At 41.2% G+C, this 15069-nt stretch overlaps 1 protein-coding gene across 3 annotated transcripts in view; it reads right to left on the minus strand.

The window, feature by feature from the left end:
* Positions 1-15069, minus strand: part of Pde4b (phosphodiesterase 4B, cAMP-specific) — a 441907-nt gene that overhangs the window by 173329 nt on the left and 253509 nt on the right. The window contains exon 1 of one of the 3 annotated variants that reach the window (XM_005385297.2): positions 9243-9307. The exons of the other annotated variants lie outside the window; for them this stretch is intronic. Within the exon in view, the coding sequence (XP_005385354.1) occupies positions 9243-9292 (50 nt within the window). The 5' untranslated portion in view covers positions 9293-9307. Of the gene's footprint in view, positions 1-9242; positions 9308-15069 lie in introns of those variants that run through there. 3 annotated transcript variants of the gene reach the window in all.

A 15069-nucleotide genomic window follows, 5' to 3' on the forward strand; every position in this document is an offset into this window, starting at 1 on the left:
AGGGATCGAAAGTGCCCTTCATCATTACAATAAGTCTCTTTTTTCTCCCTCCTCTAGATGTGTAATGGACAGTAACCAGAAGTAAAGCTGAAGGGCTGGGGATTTAGCTCAGCGGCACAGCACCTGCCTGGCAAGCTCAAGGTCATGAGTTCGATTCCCGGTACCAGAAAACAAACAAACAAACAAAACAACAACAAAAAAACAAAAGTAAAGCTGCACAGCTAGCTCATGCAGCACTTACAAGGCTGAGATTCTGAAATGATCTAGCCCTGAACTAGATTCATTATTTCTTTTTTAGCATAACAGTTCTGATGCGGGCATTGGCATGGGGAAGATGTCTGTGTCTCCGCTCTGTCTCTTGGTAGACACATGTCCTTGAATGACTGTGTGTAAGGACAGCAATAATGAAAAGAAAGGGCACATGAGTGAGACACTTCAGAGACGCTCTAGATCTCATAGTTATTATTTTTAGACATTGGCTTTTCAAAGTGCATTTTGCTTCAGCCTAAGTACTGTGCTAAGTAATGGAAACACACACACACACACACACACACACACACACACACGGAAACACATACACACAGCATTCGTAGAGCAAACCTAACTAACAACTTGAGAATCATAATTACCTCCCACAGCTATCACCACTACCAGTACCAAGAAAAGAAAAGAAACCAGGCATGGTAGTGAGCACCTGTAAACGCAGCACTTGGGAAGCTGAGGCAGGAGGATCGCCTTAGGTTCGGGGTCAGCCTGGGTTATGGAGTTAGTTCAAGGCCAACCTGAACTACATAGTGAGACCCTGTCTCACACACAAAAAAATAAAACAACAACAACAACAACAACAAAGCAAAGCAGACTCTCCCTAGTCAACTGTGAGTTTGGAAGAGTAACAACTGCAGGCTATTCATTTCTCTTTCTATGCTGAATGAAGCAATAAATATTCATCTTTATGATTTCGCCTGGTCGACATCACCAAAGGGATTTTGGTGACCATTTTGTGGAAAAGGGATAGAGGATAGATCTCTAGGGGAACTCCTGGGCGTGTAGAACTCATACCTTGCCCCTTTGGACCTTGTTTCTCTTGAGAAATAGGTACTGGGTAGAGAAAGATACCAGACATTCTACACTTGGGTTCAGAGACTCCACACTTTCTCAGGGCTCTCTTTGCTTATAAGAAGACATAGTGCACCACGTCAGTCCAGAAGCTGCAGTGAAGCAGAGCGAGAGTCTACATCCATCCACACAGCCAGACGGTCATTTATTGGCAATGTTTCCTAGTTCAGATGACCCGAATGACTAGATCATTTACCCACTCATTCATTATTCATTCCGCAAATATTGATCGACAATTATGCCATCCTAGACACTGGGGATTAAGGATGTGCTAGCAGGCTAGTTTATATTTATTAAGCATCAACTCTGGTACACTCTGCTTTCCTTCTAACACCTTTTGATGTGTGATCAGCCCACACAGAGAGTTCATTTTGTCATTGGGCAGATCCCACCCCCCCCCCCCCCCCCCCCCCCCCCGCACTGCTGGTTATAACTTCTTTGTGTTCCTGTGTCTGGTCCCTGCCCTCCACGGTGTGCTGCATTGCTGCCTACCCCATGTACAGCTCCCACGGCCCATTCACAGATAGAAGGGAAAGCTAGCGCTGCTCTCCCAGCATGCACAGCACCCAGATAGTTTGGCATTGCCCATTTACCATTTGATGGTCCTTTTGATTTCACAAAGATGTGCTGGGTGAGTTTCCACAGTATGATTGACAAATACTAATGAATCAGTGACTCTGAATCAATCAAAGCAATAAAAAGAGAAGCTGGATCCTTCATGACAGATGACTCATATAGGGAGACCGAGTCCTGAGCATACAGCTTCGTTATCCGAACTCAGGTGGAGGATCCTTGAGGGTCTTTCACTTATGCCCAGCAGTTTCAGAAATAGCATACGATACACACTTCCTCTGCGCCCGTAGTACACAAGCCATAAGAAATGTTTTGACTATTGCATTTGTAGGCAAGTAAAATGTTTTTAGACAACAGCACTGACTAGTTCTAAACAAACAGAAATAAATATTTTTCTGTTCATAAAAAGCACAAAATAAATTAAATATATTCATTAGCTAAAAGCTAAATATTTATAAACTATTTTATAAATAAGAACTTAAAACTATCACCAATTGTTATGGTTTGTGTCTGGATGTCCCCCCAAATCCTCGTGCAGTCATGGGGCGGGCTTCTAGAATTTATGATTAATTCATGGTCCAGTGCTGGGATTATGGATGTGAGAGCTATACCCGCCCTGGGGCGGGTAGTTTGCATATAATGTGAGGAAGAGAAAGAGGCTGCTTGCCACTGCTCGCCCCTTTTTGCTCTTGCTGCTTTTGCTGTCTTCTGCCACCTTGAAGTGTTGCCCCTGTGCCCTGCCACCCTGCCTTGGAGCCAGCTGATTATGGACTGAAACCTCCACAAACTGTAAGCTAAATAAATCTTTCCTTCCTTAATTCCGGGGATCAGGTATTTTGTCTCAGCAATGAGAGAAAAGTAGCCAAGACTCCAATATATTGATAATTATACAAATTGTGTTTATCACAGTGCAGAAATATCAAGGACTGTTGAATTGTAGAGAACTGGGTTTTCATTCAACTCTTGCTCAATATTTGCTATATGTAAACAGGAAAGTTAGTCCAATAAAATCTTTAATTTCTAATCTGTGACATAAATATAAGGATACCTATCTAATAAGTTCTAATGAAGAATGTATGAATACGTATGAAGTACTCTAAACTGCAATGATAGACATCTTAATACTTTAAACAATATAAAAAAGTTTTATTTATTTTGTTTATAGGGAAGGGGAAATTTATCCAATGGTAATTTCAGAGTATATTACCTATCCTGCGCTTGTTTCAAATAATATATAAGTAAATACATGATGTATATGCAGTCTCTCCTTTTATTGCTATTTTTATCTTTTTAAAAGTATGGCTGTTATTGTAGTGAAACTGTGGTATTTTAAAATGCAAATTATAACTCCAATTCTAGGACTGTGTCCTTTGTATCTCAGAAAATTTTTTTGATTATGTACCTAAAATTTCACTGGATAGCGCCGCCTGCCTATCACAGCCTGGACTGACTGCTCTGAAGTTCTACTTTCTGAACTACCACGATGCCCTACCTTTACCAAACCTGTGGCACATTCCCACAGTCTTGGACTGATTGCTCGGAAATCAGTAAAACATCAAGGACCAACACCAACTCTCCTTGAACTGAGGCTCCAAAAATGTCCCAGAGCCTGAGTGTTTATGATCTGGCCTTACTGCATATGCTCTGGACTCAAGCCCTAAACTTGACTCCTTCTTGCCTGCAGATTAAGACCTAACAATAGGGCTTGACACTGCTGCCCTTGGAGTAAAGGCTACAGAGTGATTCTTAATTTTCAAATAAAATCTTCAGGCCAAGTCTCCTCAAGGAGCTACAAGGGTCTAAGACCGAGGTTTGGCAGACAAATGAGTCACTTAAACTCCTGGATATGCCCAAGTCCCAAGTCACACAATTACAATTCAAACACACACACACACACACACACATATGCACACACACATGCACACACATGCATTGCACACACTTGCTCATTCAATAGTTTGACAGGAATTTACTAAGCACTTCCTGTGCGTCAAAAGTTGTGGGAAGCATTAAGCTATTATCAGTTAACAAGAGAAACAAAGCTCCTGCCCCTGGAGTTCACATCCCACTTGTGGCACTAACACCGGAGGGGACACAGATTGATGCAATACAGAGCCATCTATGGAGTTCATCTGTCTCCACGTGGGTCATGAGCATCTCTGCTCCCTTTCTTTGCTGTTAGTTTTATCTCTCTGTGTCACGCCTCCCCTCTATTCCTGTGGGCTGAGGTCAAATATCCCCTCTGTGCTGCCTCTCCTTGGGGACACCTGGGGCTTTCTGCAAGGCTCCTTTAGACATTTCCCAGATTGTCTTCTTCGTGTCTGCCTCTCCAGCAAGAGGGCCAGCTCTTCCTCAGCAGGAGCCTGGCTAGGACTACTCACTAAGAATTGTCCACTGACCACAGGGTATAACATTCTCAATAAATGTGCAGTTAGTGAAGGTGTGCAGTCTTATTCTGCCATAGAAGGAAGACTAATTTTGAAGTTAACTGTGCTTAAGGTGCTTCTTTGCATTCCATCCACATTAAACTCTGAATAATTCATAAACTTCAACAACCTTTTGTTTGCAACAGTGCTATTTTACGTGAGCTACATTAGCACTGCTTTATTAAAAGCTGAAGATAAGTTTTAATTAGTTGACACAATGGCCTTGATAGAGATACCAGTTTTATGACTTGATTGTCCTAAAATGCTTAATTTCATGTGTGCTTCCATCATTGGAATTAGTTGAAAGTGTAGTTAAGATGTTTATTTTCTTCAACCTTCTAATTATCACAAGAAAATTAAATTACTGTGTGCCTCTGAGGGAAGTCGTAGCTGCTGAGAAATGTGCTGTGATGAGGACAACAGTGCTTACTTAGGGGAGATGCAGGGGAAGAAGGAACCGCCCAGGAGTGGGTGCAAGTGCACCCCACAGACCCCCAGTAAAGCCTTGCCTGTCCGATCTGTGGTTTTGTAGTCGGGACTCTGGCAGGACACAATCCATCAGATGCACTGTTCCTTTTCCAGCTGATCTGCAGTCCTGCAAACATGTTTTAGTGTGTCTTCAGCTTGGGGAACTTTGTCTCTGTTGATTCAACTATGCAGTGATAGAGGAAGCTGCATTTCTGACAGGGAGAAAGGTCTTAGGAGCCAGCTGACATTCCTTCCTGCAATCAATTTTAATTTTAGGTCTTCTACTGAACTGATGACCTGAGCCACCTGCTTCTAACCAGTTTATAAGTACTAAGCACCTTTCAGACTTAATAAGAATGTGTTTCTCCTTGCTCTTTGTCTGGTGAGAGAAAATCTTTTGCATGACTTGTCAAGGAAATAATCTCACGGAAGGAGATTGTTTTTCTGCCCCCAATGTGAGGCATGTAATTCACACTTCTTTTGCACCCCCCTTCCTGACACCTAGCTTCATGCAGAGAACAGCAAATATGTGATAAGGGATAACTGAGTGACTTATCAATGTGTGTATGCAACTTTTCAAATAAAACAGGCAGGAAAAAGAAACGTTATGTGCCTTTTTTCCTTACCACAGTCCAATTATAGACATTTCTCCTGTCCGGCTTGTTTAGTTATGGCTAAAATTTCAAGAGGAGAATAATGTCCCTGGCATGGAAAAAAACATGAGCACATTTTTTGAAGTCTTGGTGTTTATGACTAAATTAGCTGTTGATTGAAACAACTGTTTCTGCTGTCTGTACTTATCAGTGACTATCGGTAAAAGGCAATGTATTCAAATATTTATGAGTATTCAGATTTTACTGTTTCTTTTTAGAGCTGCATGTTGGGAGCACAGAGTATTTAATTCCTTGTGTTCAGCTGGCACTTGCGCATAACACATCTCCTTTCCTTCTTCATCCTCTCTCTCCTCTCTTTCCCCTTCCTCCATCTCTGGGCCCCCTTCCCATTGGAGAAAGATCTATCTCCCTATTTCTTATTATCTATCATTTATGTTGTTCTTTAGTTATAATTTGGGTTTCTCATATAAGAGAAGCCATGCAATATTTAAGCTCATGTGTCTGATTTATTTCATGTAATATTATGGTCTCAAGGTGCATCTGATTTCCCACAAATGACTGAAGTTTTACCCTTTTTTATGGCAGACTAGTACTCCATGGTGTGTAAACACCACATTTGCTTTATCCAACCACCTAGGATATGTAGGCTCTTTATCACAGGAACGTGGCCTCAGGCACACTTTTTTTCTCATGCTGGCTTAAGTAATTAAAGCAAAGTGTCTTTTTTGAACTAAAGAAAGAATTACCTTTCAGAACAGAATTATACATAGGATTGTAACTGAATGGTTCTCAAAACTGGCTTGGACCACTAGCTTCTGCCCAGTACTTAGCAGTGAGAAATACACTCTGTCATGCTCCATGACTTTTTGAGCAGTTCAGAGAATAAATGTTTTCAGAATGTTTACAAATCTATTACTTAGCATCTAAGGTAATGGCCATCGTAGTAAATACTGTTCTAGATTGTCAATAACACCACCACTGAATATACTAAATGCAGGTGTGTCCCATTCTAGGAATCATATATTAAATTGGGAAGAAATTATACCATAAAAATAACAATTCTGTCATTGCTGAAGAAATGCCCCTGGGACTCTAATTTTAAAGTTTTGCTCCCATAGTGCATTTAAGTGACTGTTTACATATAATTAATTGATGGGGGTGTAACTGAAAAATGGAGAGTTCAATTTTATTTTCTTACCTGAATTTACTGTTAAGTGTATTTCAATAGTCAAAAAGTGTAAATAAAGTAATTTATAAATGTATAAGTCTAATGAGCTCAACTGGGAAAAGACACATGTATGCTTAACTCTTAAGGAGTTACACAGGAAATGACAAACCATTGTCAGTTGAGAGCTTACTAGGATACTTTGGCAGGCTTCCAAGCCTTTAGCTGTTGAAATGTGAAAACATTTCACCACCTCAATTTTAACAGTCTAATTATGATGTCACATTTCTAAATTACCAAATAAGAGTGAGGGAGCCATCAGTATACCTTAAAGGTTAGAGACGCATGTAATGGACACTTTGGGATTGGCAGCACCTGTCTAAATTTTTTCCTCCTAAAACAGAATACAGTTCTCACTCTTGGGAAGCACCCTTGGCCTCCATAGAAATCACCTTGTCTAGCCTCTACCTGAAGGCTGGCTCCATACTGGGTTATGTCTCTTCTTGTTTTAATATACTTACTAGTCCCCTAGACTTTTAGGGTAGCGTTGAAGTCATTACAAAGTTGAAGTTGAAGCCATTATGAAGACTCATCCAGCCTTGCCTGCATTTTCAGCATTGTCTCAAGCAGCCACTTCTCCTCTTGTGACTCAGAACAGTGATGATGCTCCCCCCACACCACCACTGACAAAATCAGCCAAGCCGTGCTGTATTATGCCTGGAATATCTTGCTTCTGGTTTTCTGCTCAGCTGCTGCCTACTTATTCTTCAAAATTTTAATTATGGGTCACTTCCATTATGTCCCCATCTGATACGATGGAATCTATGTTCCAAAAAGCAGGTTAGGCCCATGCCTACGATTGTTGTGATATACTGATTTACAACTGTTGATTTATTTGTGTGTTCACCCTATCTGATCTTCATATAACTTTGGTTTCCAGAAACCCAACATAGTACCTGGTACATAACAAGAACTCGATGAAGGAATCCATCACTTTGACAGACAGGAGAATTGTTAGAAAGTTGACCTAAACACTGTATCATTACTAAAACAATCTCTTCTAACAGTTAGAATCTAGACTTCTAGCACAACCTACAGATAATGTGAAGAAGAGGACACAAGGAATAAAGAGGCTGATACTTATTGAATTACTTCTTTGGACCAGGTACTAAGTTCTTTTATACCATATATGAACATTACAGTCAGACACCTACTAGCAGTATCCTTTTTCATATTTCATTCTTAATTCGAATTTGATTTTGATTTTTATGTGTACTTCCTTTGTGCCTGTACCTATGTTAGATGCTTCTATTATACCATACTTTTTATACTATTTCAGGGAAGGCATTGTAAACTTATTCACCAACAAGAAAGTTGGAGCTCAGGCTCACCCAAACTCATACATTTGGAAACTAGAGTTTTCTCTCAACTGTGCTGATTTGGTTCTTTAGGTAGAGTTTATTTCACTGAAGCAATAGCACATTGCGCTAACTTTTTTTTTTGCAGGGATCCACTATGGTATCTACAGACACTTCACTCTGATAAAGGGTATGTGGTCAGATAAGGTGAAATCATTGTCTTTCCTTTTTAATATGTCTTCCTTTGGAAATTCACAATAACATTAATTGTACATCACAGGTCTAAAAGCCAAGGATCTCCATAACTATTACTGAAGTATTTGCTAGTTTTAAGAAACTGCCCCCCTTTTTGATTTCCTGGCAAACATGAACGTTCCACCTTCTGAAGTTTGTGACTGCCTTCAATGGAAGTTATGTTAAAATGGGAGGAAGATGGTTCTTTGTTTGTGTCAGTTAACCAAAATTCTCTTTTGAATTTTGTTTGATGGAAATAGCAAAAATTTTAAGCCATTTTCCTTTGCATATCCTTCACATTTTATTAATCCTGGAAAAAAGTGATCAGAAGAAATTGTGGTTTGATGTATGAGAACTAATTAGGCTCAAAGTTAAGAGTAAGAGTATTTTGCTTTTCTGATTTTTCTCACCAACACCCCCAAAAGTGATACTGAGTTACTGAGGCACTGACCTAGGTACCAAGGAAAAAGATTATGCCAACTATAGTTGTTACCCCGTAGAAAATGTAGCACTCAGAGTAGCTAAAAAATTAGGTAACTCCAAACAAGGAATGCCCATATTTAAAGTATATGCTGAGATGCTTCTGTTCTATTGTAAATGTAAATCTGGGACTATGCAATTACCCAAAGATAAATCAATATAAAATCACACAGATCACTGCTGAGGTCTGGTTTTTAGTATCTTTTGTCTCTCACCCAAATTATCATTTCCTGCTTCTTACTGTGCTAACCTCAAAATGGAGACACACACCACAGACAGCAGAAGCATTTTAAACAAAGTGCCTTAAATCTCTCTATAGCTCAAAAATTTTTTTAAAAATTCACTAACTATTCATTAGCCACCTGAAATATACATTTGGGAGTGGTTAAAAAACCTTTGCAATTTTTAGGAACTGCTTATTACTTCATACTTCTTTTTGTAAGAGTGTAATAGAGGAAAGATTTTCCAACATAGTTTTACGTTAAACTTCAAGCCAAGAAAAATGAGTATCATGCACAAATTTTACCCTGGCCTGAGGAAATGTATTTACTGTTGCAGGAAATTCCACTGAATGCATTCTACTGTTCTAAAATTAAAAAGAAAAAAGGAGAAGTAACTTGTATTATATGCACGTACTCAAAGTATTTTCCTAAAAAAACTCATATAGTTTTAAAAGCATCACAGTTCCCCTGGCATTATGCTGATCTTGAATTCCTCGCTGCTCAGTGATTTAACTAGAAGGCATCTCCCTGCTCTATTCCTGGACTGTCAGATAAAGTTTGCGGTCCACAGCGTCACCGGCACCTACCATATCCATGAATGTCGCCGAGGAGGAGGCAAGTCGCTGACGTTCAGCATCCCGAGGGGGTGGCGCGGGAGTGGGACCCCACCACTCGGCAACTTAGCGCATTGTCATTGACTCCCCTGCGCTCCTGCAGCCACACAGTCACCACTGGGCTCTTTGTCCTTTCATTGTTCTTCTGATGGCATGTCACTCGCCACTGCAGAGCGATATCATTTTCAATATGAATACGAACGACTTAGCAATCAACAGACAAGCACTCCTCAGGAACATCACCACTGGTTTCCTTTAGAAATCAAATGAGAAAATCAATCTGCAGCCAGGTCTGAACGGTACTTCCCATGGTGTGTGGAGCATTTCATCTCATTTACCCCCGAAAAGGAAGGAATTGGAGTTTCCAAAACTGTAGAAAAAAATCTGCCTTAAACAGTCTCTTTTGTTTTCTCTGTCACTCTGTGCTTTGTCCTCTGTGCCTGGTGGTATATCAGCGTGTGTGGGGCTTTCCTTTCGCCGAAGTTCACAATGATCAGATTAATCAAATGCAGTTCTCTCTCCTTCTACCTTGTGCATTGCGTTAGGAGGCAGGGAGCCTCCGGTCCGACTGGATCTGCGTTATTTAGCCCATTCAGTGCGCGGGAGAGAACACCTCTCACGCGGGGTCAGATTTCCCGAGTGACATATGGTAGACCACAACAAAGGGGAGAACCCCGGAGAGATTAAAAGTCCTTTTCATTGCAGAAGATTACAGAGCAGAGAAAATGTCTATGTTACACAAAGAAATAACAGTGCGGCTGGAATAATGAATTCCCCTTTCAGGGCTGGGACCAGCTCCTCCGACTGCTCTCTGCACGCAGGGATGAATCTAAACGGCCGCCTCCAGCCCAGGCATGCCGGTCCCTGAGCAGACACACTAGCCCTCAGAGCCATCAGGATCACTGCTCCCCCAGAAGAACTGAAGATGGGAGGGCAGGTCCCCAAGCGACAGATTACGCCCCAAAAACATTCAACAGTGAGCACAAGGGTCCCTGCATTGCAGTCTCTGAGGACCCTATGGCCATGCTCCCCCTACTAAGTGCAGTCGGATGAGATTTGGGTTTGAAGAGCTCCCGCTGGCCTCTCGTTTCAGGCCTTACTTAGTCTTATTTATCTGTCATTTGGGTTATCTGATTTCTTCCTTCCAGACTTGCTCCACATCTCCGCTTTCCCACCTCCACGGGGGTTAAGAGCAGCTGGCCTAGGACAGGACTTGTTCCACACAAGACAGCAACTGCTACCAAAGCCACAGCTCCTCAGATCAATGATCAGACATGCGGTTTCCTTTCCCCTCCCTCCTTCCTTCCTCCCTTGTTTTCTTGACAGAGTCTCACTATTTCCTGTCATCTGACCATACTAGGTAGCCCAGGCTGGCCTCAAACTCAGGATTTTCCTGCCTCAGCCTCTTAAATGCTGCGATTACAGGAATGCATCACTGTGTCGAGCTGAAAAGAGTTCTCTAAATGGACTTCCTCTTGTGGCTTCGCCTCTCTACAGTTTATTTTTAAAGTAGCATTCAGGACAGTTCTTCAGCTCAGGCCACACATCCTTCAGCAGCCAAACTCTGCCCACCTGGCCTCCATCTCTCTCGAGGAGGGAGCAAGCCAGAGGTCGGAGGGGTACAGTCTCCACGAGCTCACTAAACTCCTCCTCCCTTCCCTAAGGAGCTGACACCAGTTGGCACCTGGTGTGCCCTGCCTCAGGAGACTGCAGTGGGTGTTCCAGGCTCTCAAAAGCACACTTGCCCAGCTGGTTCCTTGACTCTCCACCTTCTCCAGCCATCATGCAAGTGGTACCTGCTGCTGAGAGCTGGCCAGACCACCCCGACCCCAGCGTTCTCTGTACTTTGCTTTGTGATTCTTTCACAATATGTATCATTCCGCATGGAACCATGTGATTTACTAGGCACATCATTTTATCTCTGCACTAGAATCCAAGTCCAAGAGAAAGAGGATTTCTGTATTTTTGTCACCGCTTTAAGGTCAGTGCCTACTTTAGCATCTAGCACAATGTAGGTGCTCAATAAATATTTGTTGAAAATGAATGAGTCGGTAAATGAGAGTGTACATGTGTTGGTCACACGTTTACACTGAACAAGAAAGAAGATAGTTGGATCAGTTTGTAATTAAATAGAAGTAATTTTTATGAAAATAATACTTTGGGGAAGGTATTATAAGAGTCACAGCAACTCTTTTATAGGAAATACTTTATTTTTTCTGGTGGCTAGGGGAGGGATGTAATTATTGAGGAGGGCTGGACAGAAAAGAAAGAGGCACTGGTAAACATGATTTGAGTCATCTAACCAGGCAGCAGGATGGCAGTTGAGAACGCTGCTAAAGGACTGTGGTTACATTATGAAAGACATGTAGGTCATCAGAGGTTGGGATCTCTGGTAAGGGGAATTTTGAAGATGATGGTGTGGCTAATTCACTTCTTCATTCTGATTCACACATAATTCATACGAATCCACCACTATATCCACATTGAGAGGCTGTGCTTTGACTCTTGAATGGAACAAAACAAGGGAAAAACAACCCTGTTTCCTCTTTCAGTTTGATAGCATCAATCAAAAAGCAGAATTTCCTTACTTTAAATTTCAGCTTTAAGATACACTCCACATGCTGTAAAGTTCACTTGTAAAAAGTGTGCAATTGAGTCATTTCCAGTATATTCAAAATTGGGTACCTGTCACCACTATCAAATTTTGTAATGGTTTCACCAAAACAGCAAGAAATTCTAACTCCATGCCATTTCACCCCTAACTCCCAGCCCCTGGCAAACCCTAGTAAACTTCATATCTTATCTCTTTGATATTAAAAAAATCTAATTGACTTAGAAACAGTAAGAGCAGCTATAATGATTAAGATAGTAATTATATAAGTGTATTCAAATCATAACAACCTATTAGGAATGGAACTAATAATTTATCTTTAGATATTATTTTAGAGTTTTCAAAGGGCTTTCACATCATTATATTTACCCATGTCACAGTCACAATCTTCTAAAAAAAATAGAGTATCCTCATCTTGGTCTTATACATAAGGAAACGACAACCAGCCTCAATCTCACAAATGTCCACGTATCAGATACCATGGCGGGTAGAGTTCTCCACGTGACCCGGTTTGCCATGAATCTTACCTCCTACTCACAATACCTTTCAGGGAAGGGTTTGTTAAAATTCCTTTCCGCAGATGAGTCTCAAGAAGAACTAAAAGTTGCCTAATCTTGTAGACAGCAGGAAGCAGGGGAGATTTGAACACAGTTCTTTAGAACCTTAGGCTAATGCTCGTCTAGGAAGAACATTTAGGATAATTCCAGGGGCTTGGCAGCATTATTATCTTGATTGAGGGTATTGGAAAATGAACTAAGAGAAGCTCAGTGACCTATCCATGAGCACAATACAACTAACGGACTTTAAGTCACATTGGATTAGAGCTCCACAACTGAAAACCAATTAATTCATTATCCAGACAACTCAGAATCCTAAACTCACGCCTCAGTTCACCTCATTCACACACTCGGACCAGAAGCCGACAGAGACTGGGCAGCAAGCGGAGATCTGTAGTCACGGAGACAGAAGTTAGCTGACTTTCCCCAAATCTGCTGCTCTAGGATTTACCAGTTCCGCTTGATTCCTGCCCCAGACTGGAGCAATAATAGAGTAAGGGTCAACCCTGTCCCTTCTGTGGGAGTCGTACCCTGTTAGAGTTGGTGTGCATGCATGTGCACACATGCACGTGTGTGTGTGCACGTGCACAGGTGGGGGTTAAAGGCAAGTCCACAAACCTACCACCAAAGAACTCTGGGAAACCCCAGTTTGTTCCTGTGCAGTAGTTTTTAAACAGAGAAAAAGTGAAGAAGTAGAAAGTCCTTGGAGCCTTGAAGCAACGAACATCTAACTCCAGAATTTTTTGTTTGTTTGTTTGTTTTGTTTAGCAGTCAAGAGCACTTGAGTTTAAACTAGAGCCATTCAGCGAAGACCTACTACAAGAGGATGAGTAAAAGTGTTATACCTTCATTAGCACCTGTGAGCACCAGGGGCTTTCTACAGTCTCTCACTTAGTACAACAGGTTTATAATTCCCTAACCATTACCTACATTTCAAAGAATATGGAACCAAAGATCCCAGAGGTTAAGTTTTGTTCAAGGTCACCAAGCTAGTGTGTGAATTTGGGATTCCAACCTTGATGTGCTTGTTTCTTCAGAACTTGCTGTTTGTATTCCTGGAAGCTTAAGCAGAATAACATGGGAATAAATGACTTAGACATATGCCACTTATTAGCCTTATGTTCCAGAAAAAGTCATTTATCTCACTGAGTCTCAGTGTCTTCATGTTTAAGAGCAATGTAACAACCACTGTTGATTTGTGTTATTTTGTCTTGAGACCCTGTATCACTTTGAATGTTCTTGCTTTGATTTGTTTATGTTGGTGATACTGGTACGCTGCTACTGTTCTATATTTTGTTTTTTTGTTTGTTTCTCGTATACTACTCTCTTTAAAATTTTAAAAAAAAAAAGAGCAAATAGAACTGCTGTGATGGTGAAGGAGAAAAAGGTGACATACAAATAATAATACAGATGCTCCTAGTTTAATGACCAAGTTACTGTCCAGACCAGGGACTAGGTCATGGATCCAATTGGTTGCTAACTGAGGAATGGTATATAGAATATACATTACAAGATCCAGAGCAAAGAACTGGTCAAAGGAAACTCCAACTTAATGACTTTGCTTTTATTTTCATAACTCTTGCATACAGGACTGTAATGTATAATAGAACAGAGGACTACAGTACTATACTACACAGTACAATCAGAAAACATTACAGCACTGCATAAACAAGGTATTCTGTACCACACAAAGGAGAAGACATTGAAGGCCTATCAGTGAGATGGATAGAACTGTATAAAAAAGGCCGGGGATACAGCTCAGTGGCATAAGTGCTTGCCTTGCAAGCCTGAGGTTATGAGTTCGATTCCCGGTACAAAAAAAAAAAAAAGAACTGAATAAAAAAGATGGATCATAAGTGTAAACAACACACCTAGGTCATAAGTCCATACAGTTATTAAACAGGTTGCTTGTTAAATGAGGAATATCTATATTAGACGTCATATTATCAAAATAGTCCAATGAAAAGGATTTGTTTTTCTTAAGAACAAGAGCTCTCCAACAACCTTTAAACTAAAATACAGCAGCCACCAACAAATCATCACACGAGCTGCTTCGGGCAGAACTGATCCCTCACCTGCCAGAAAAGGCAGGGATAAAAGTTATTCAGAAAATCCAGGATATCTTATGATATAGAAAGTGCTCATCAATAATCAGGATTGCAAACCAGACGCAATCCAGATATAATCTTTAGTGGATCAACAGAGCATCGAGTCCTATACTTCCTCATAGGCCCTTTCCTGGCATCTTAGCAGCGTCCGTAAGTTCTGCAAGGTTACGTCAATCACAGGGTGGTATCACTGGAAGCCGTGGTTTGAACATGCAGTTCTGGCTCACTAATGAAGGAGCTTCTGCAGGTCCCTACAAGGGACCAAGAAACTAAAGCACTACTACAAAGGTAGCACAGAACCAGGGGCCTGCTCCACTGACTCTGTGGAAACCACTGGAAATGCCCAACATCCTCGATGGGGAGGCTGGCCTTCATGGAGCCACTGCTCTCTCTGCCTCTGAGGAAACGCCATGGAGGACACAAAGACGGACAAAGTATGTACTGAAGGAGCTGACCAGCCGGGAGTGCGAGGCAGAAATTACACATACAACAATCCCAGAGCCAAGAAGAACCATGATAACTAA

Source organism: Chinchilla lanigera, unplaced genomic scaffold (assembly GCF_000276665.1).
Source record: "Chinchilla lanigera isolate Chin_1 unplaced genomic scaffold, ChiLan1.0 scaffold00022, whole genome shotgun sequence".
Taxonomy (NCBI): Eukaryota; Metazoa; Chordata; class Mammalia; order Rodentia; family Chinchillidae; genus Chinchilla; species Chinchilla lanigera.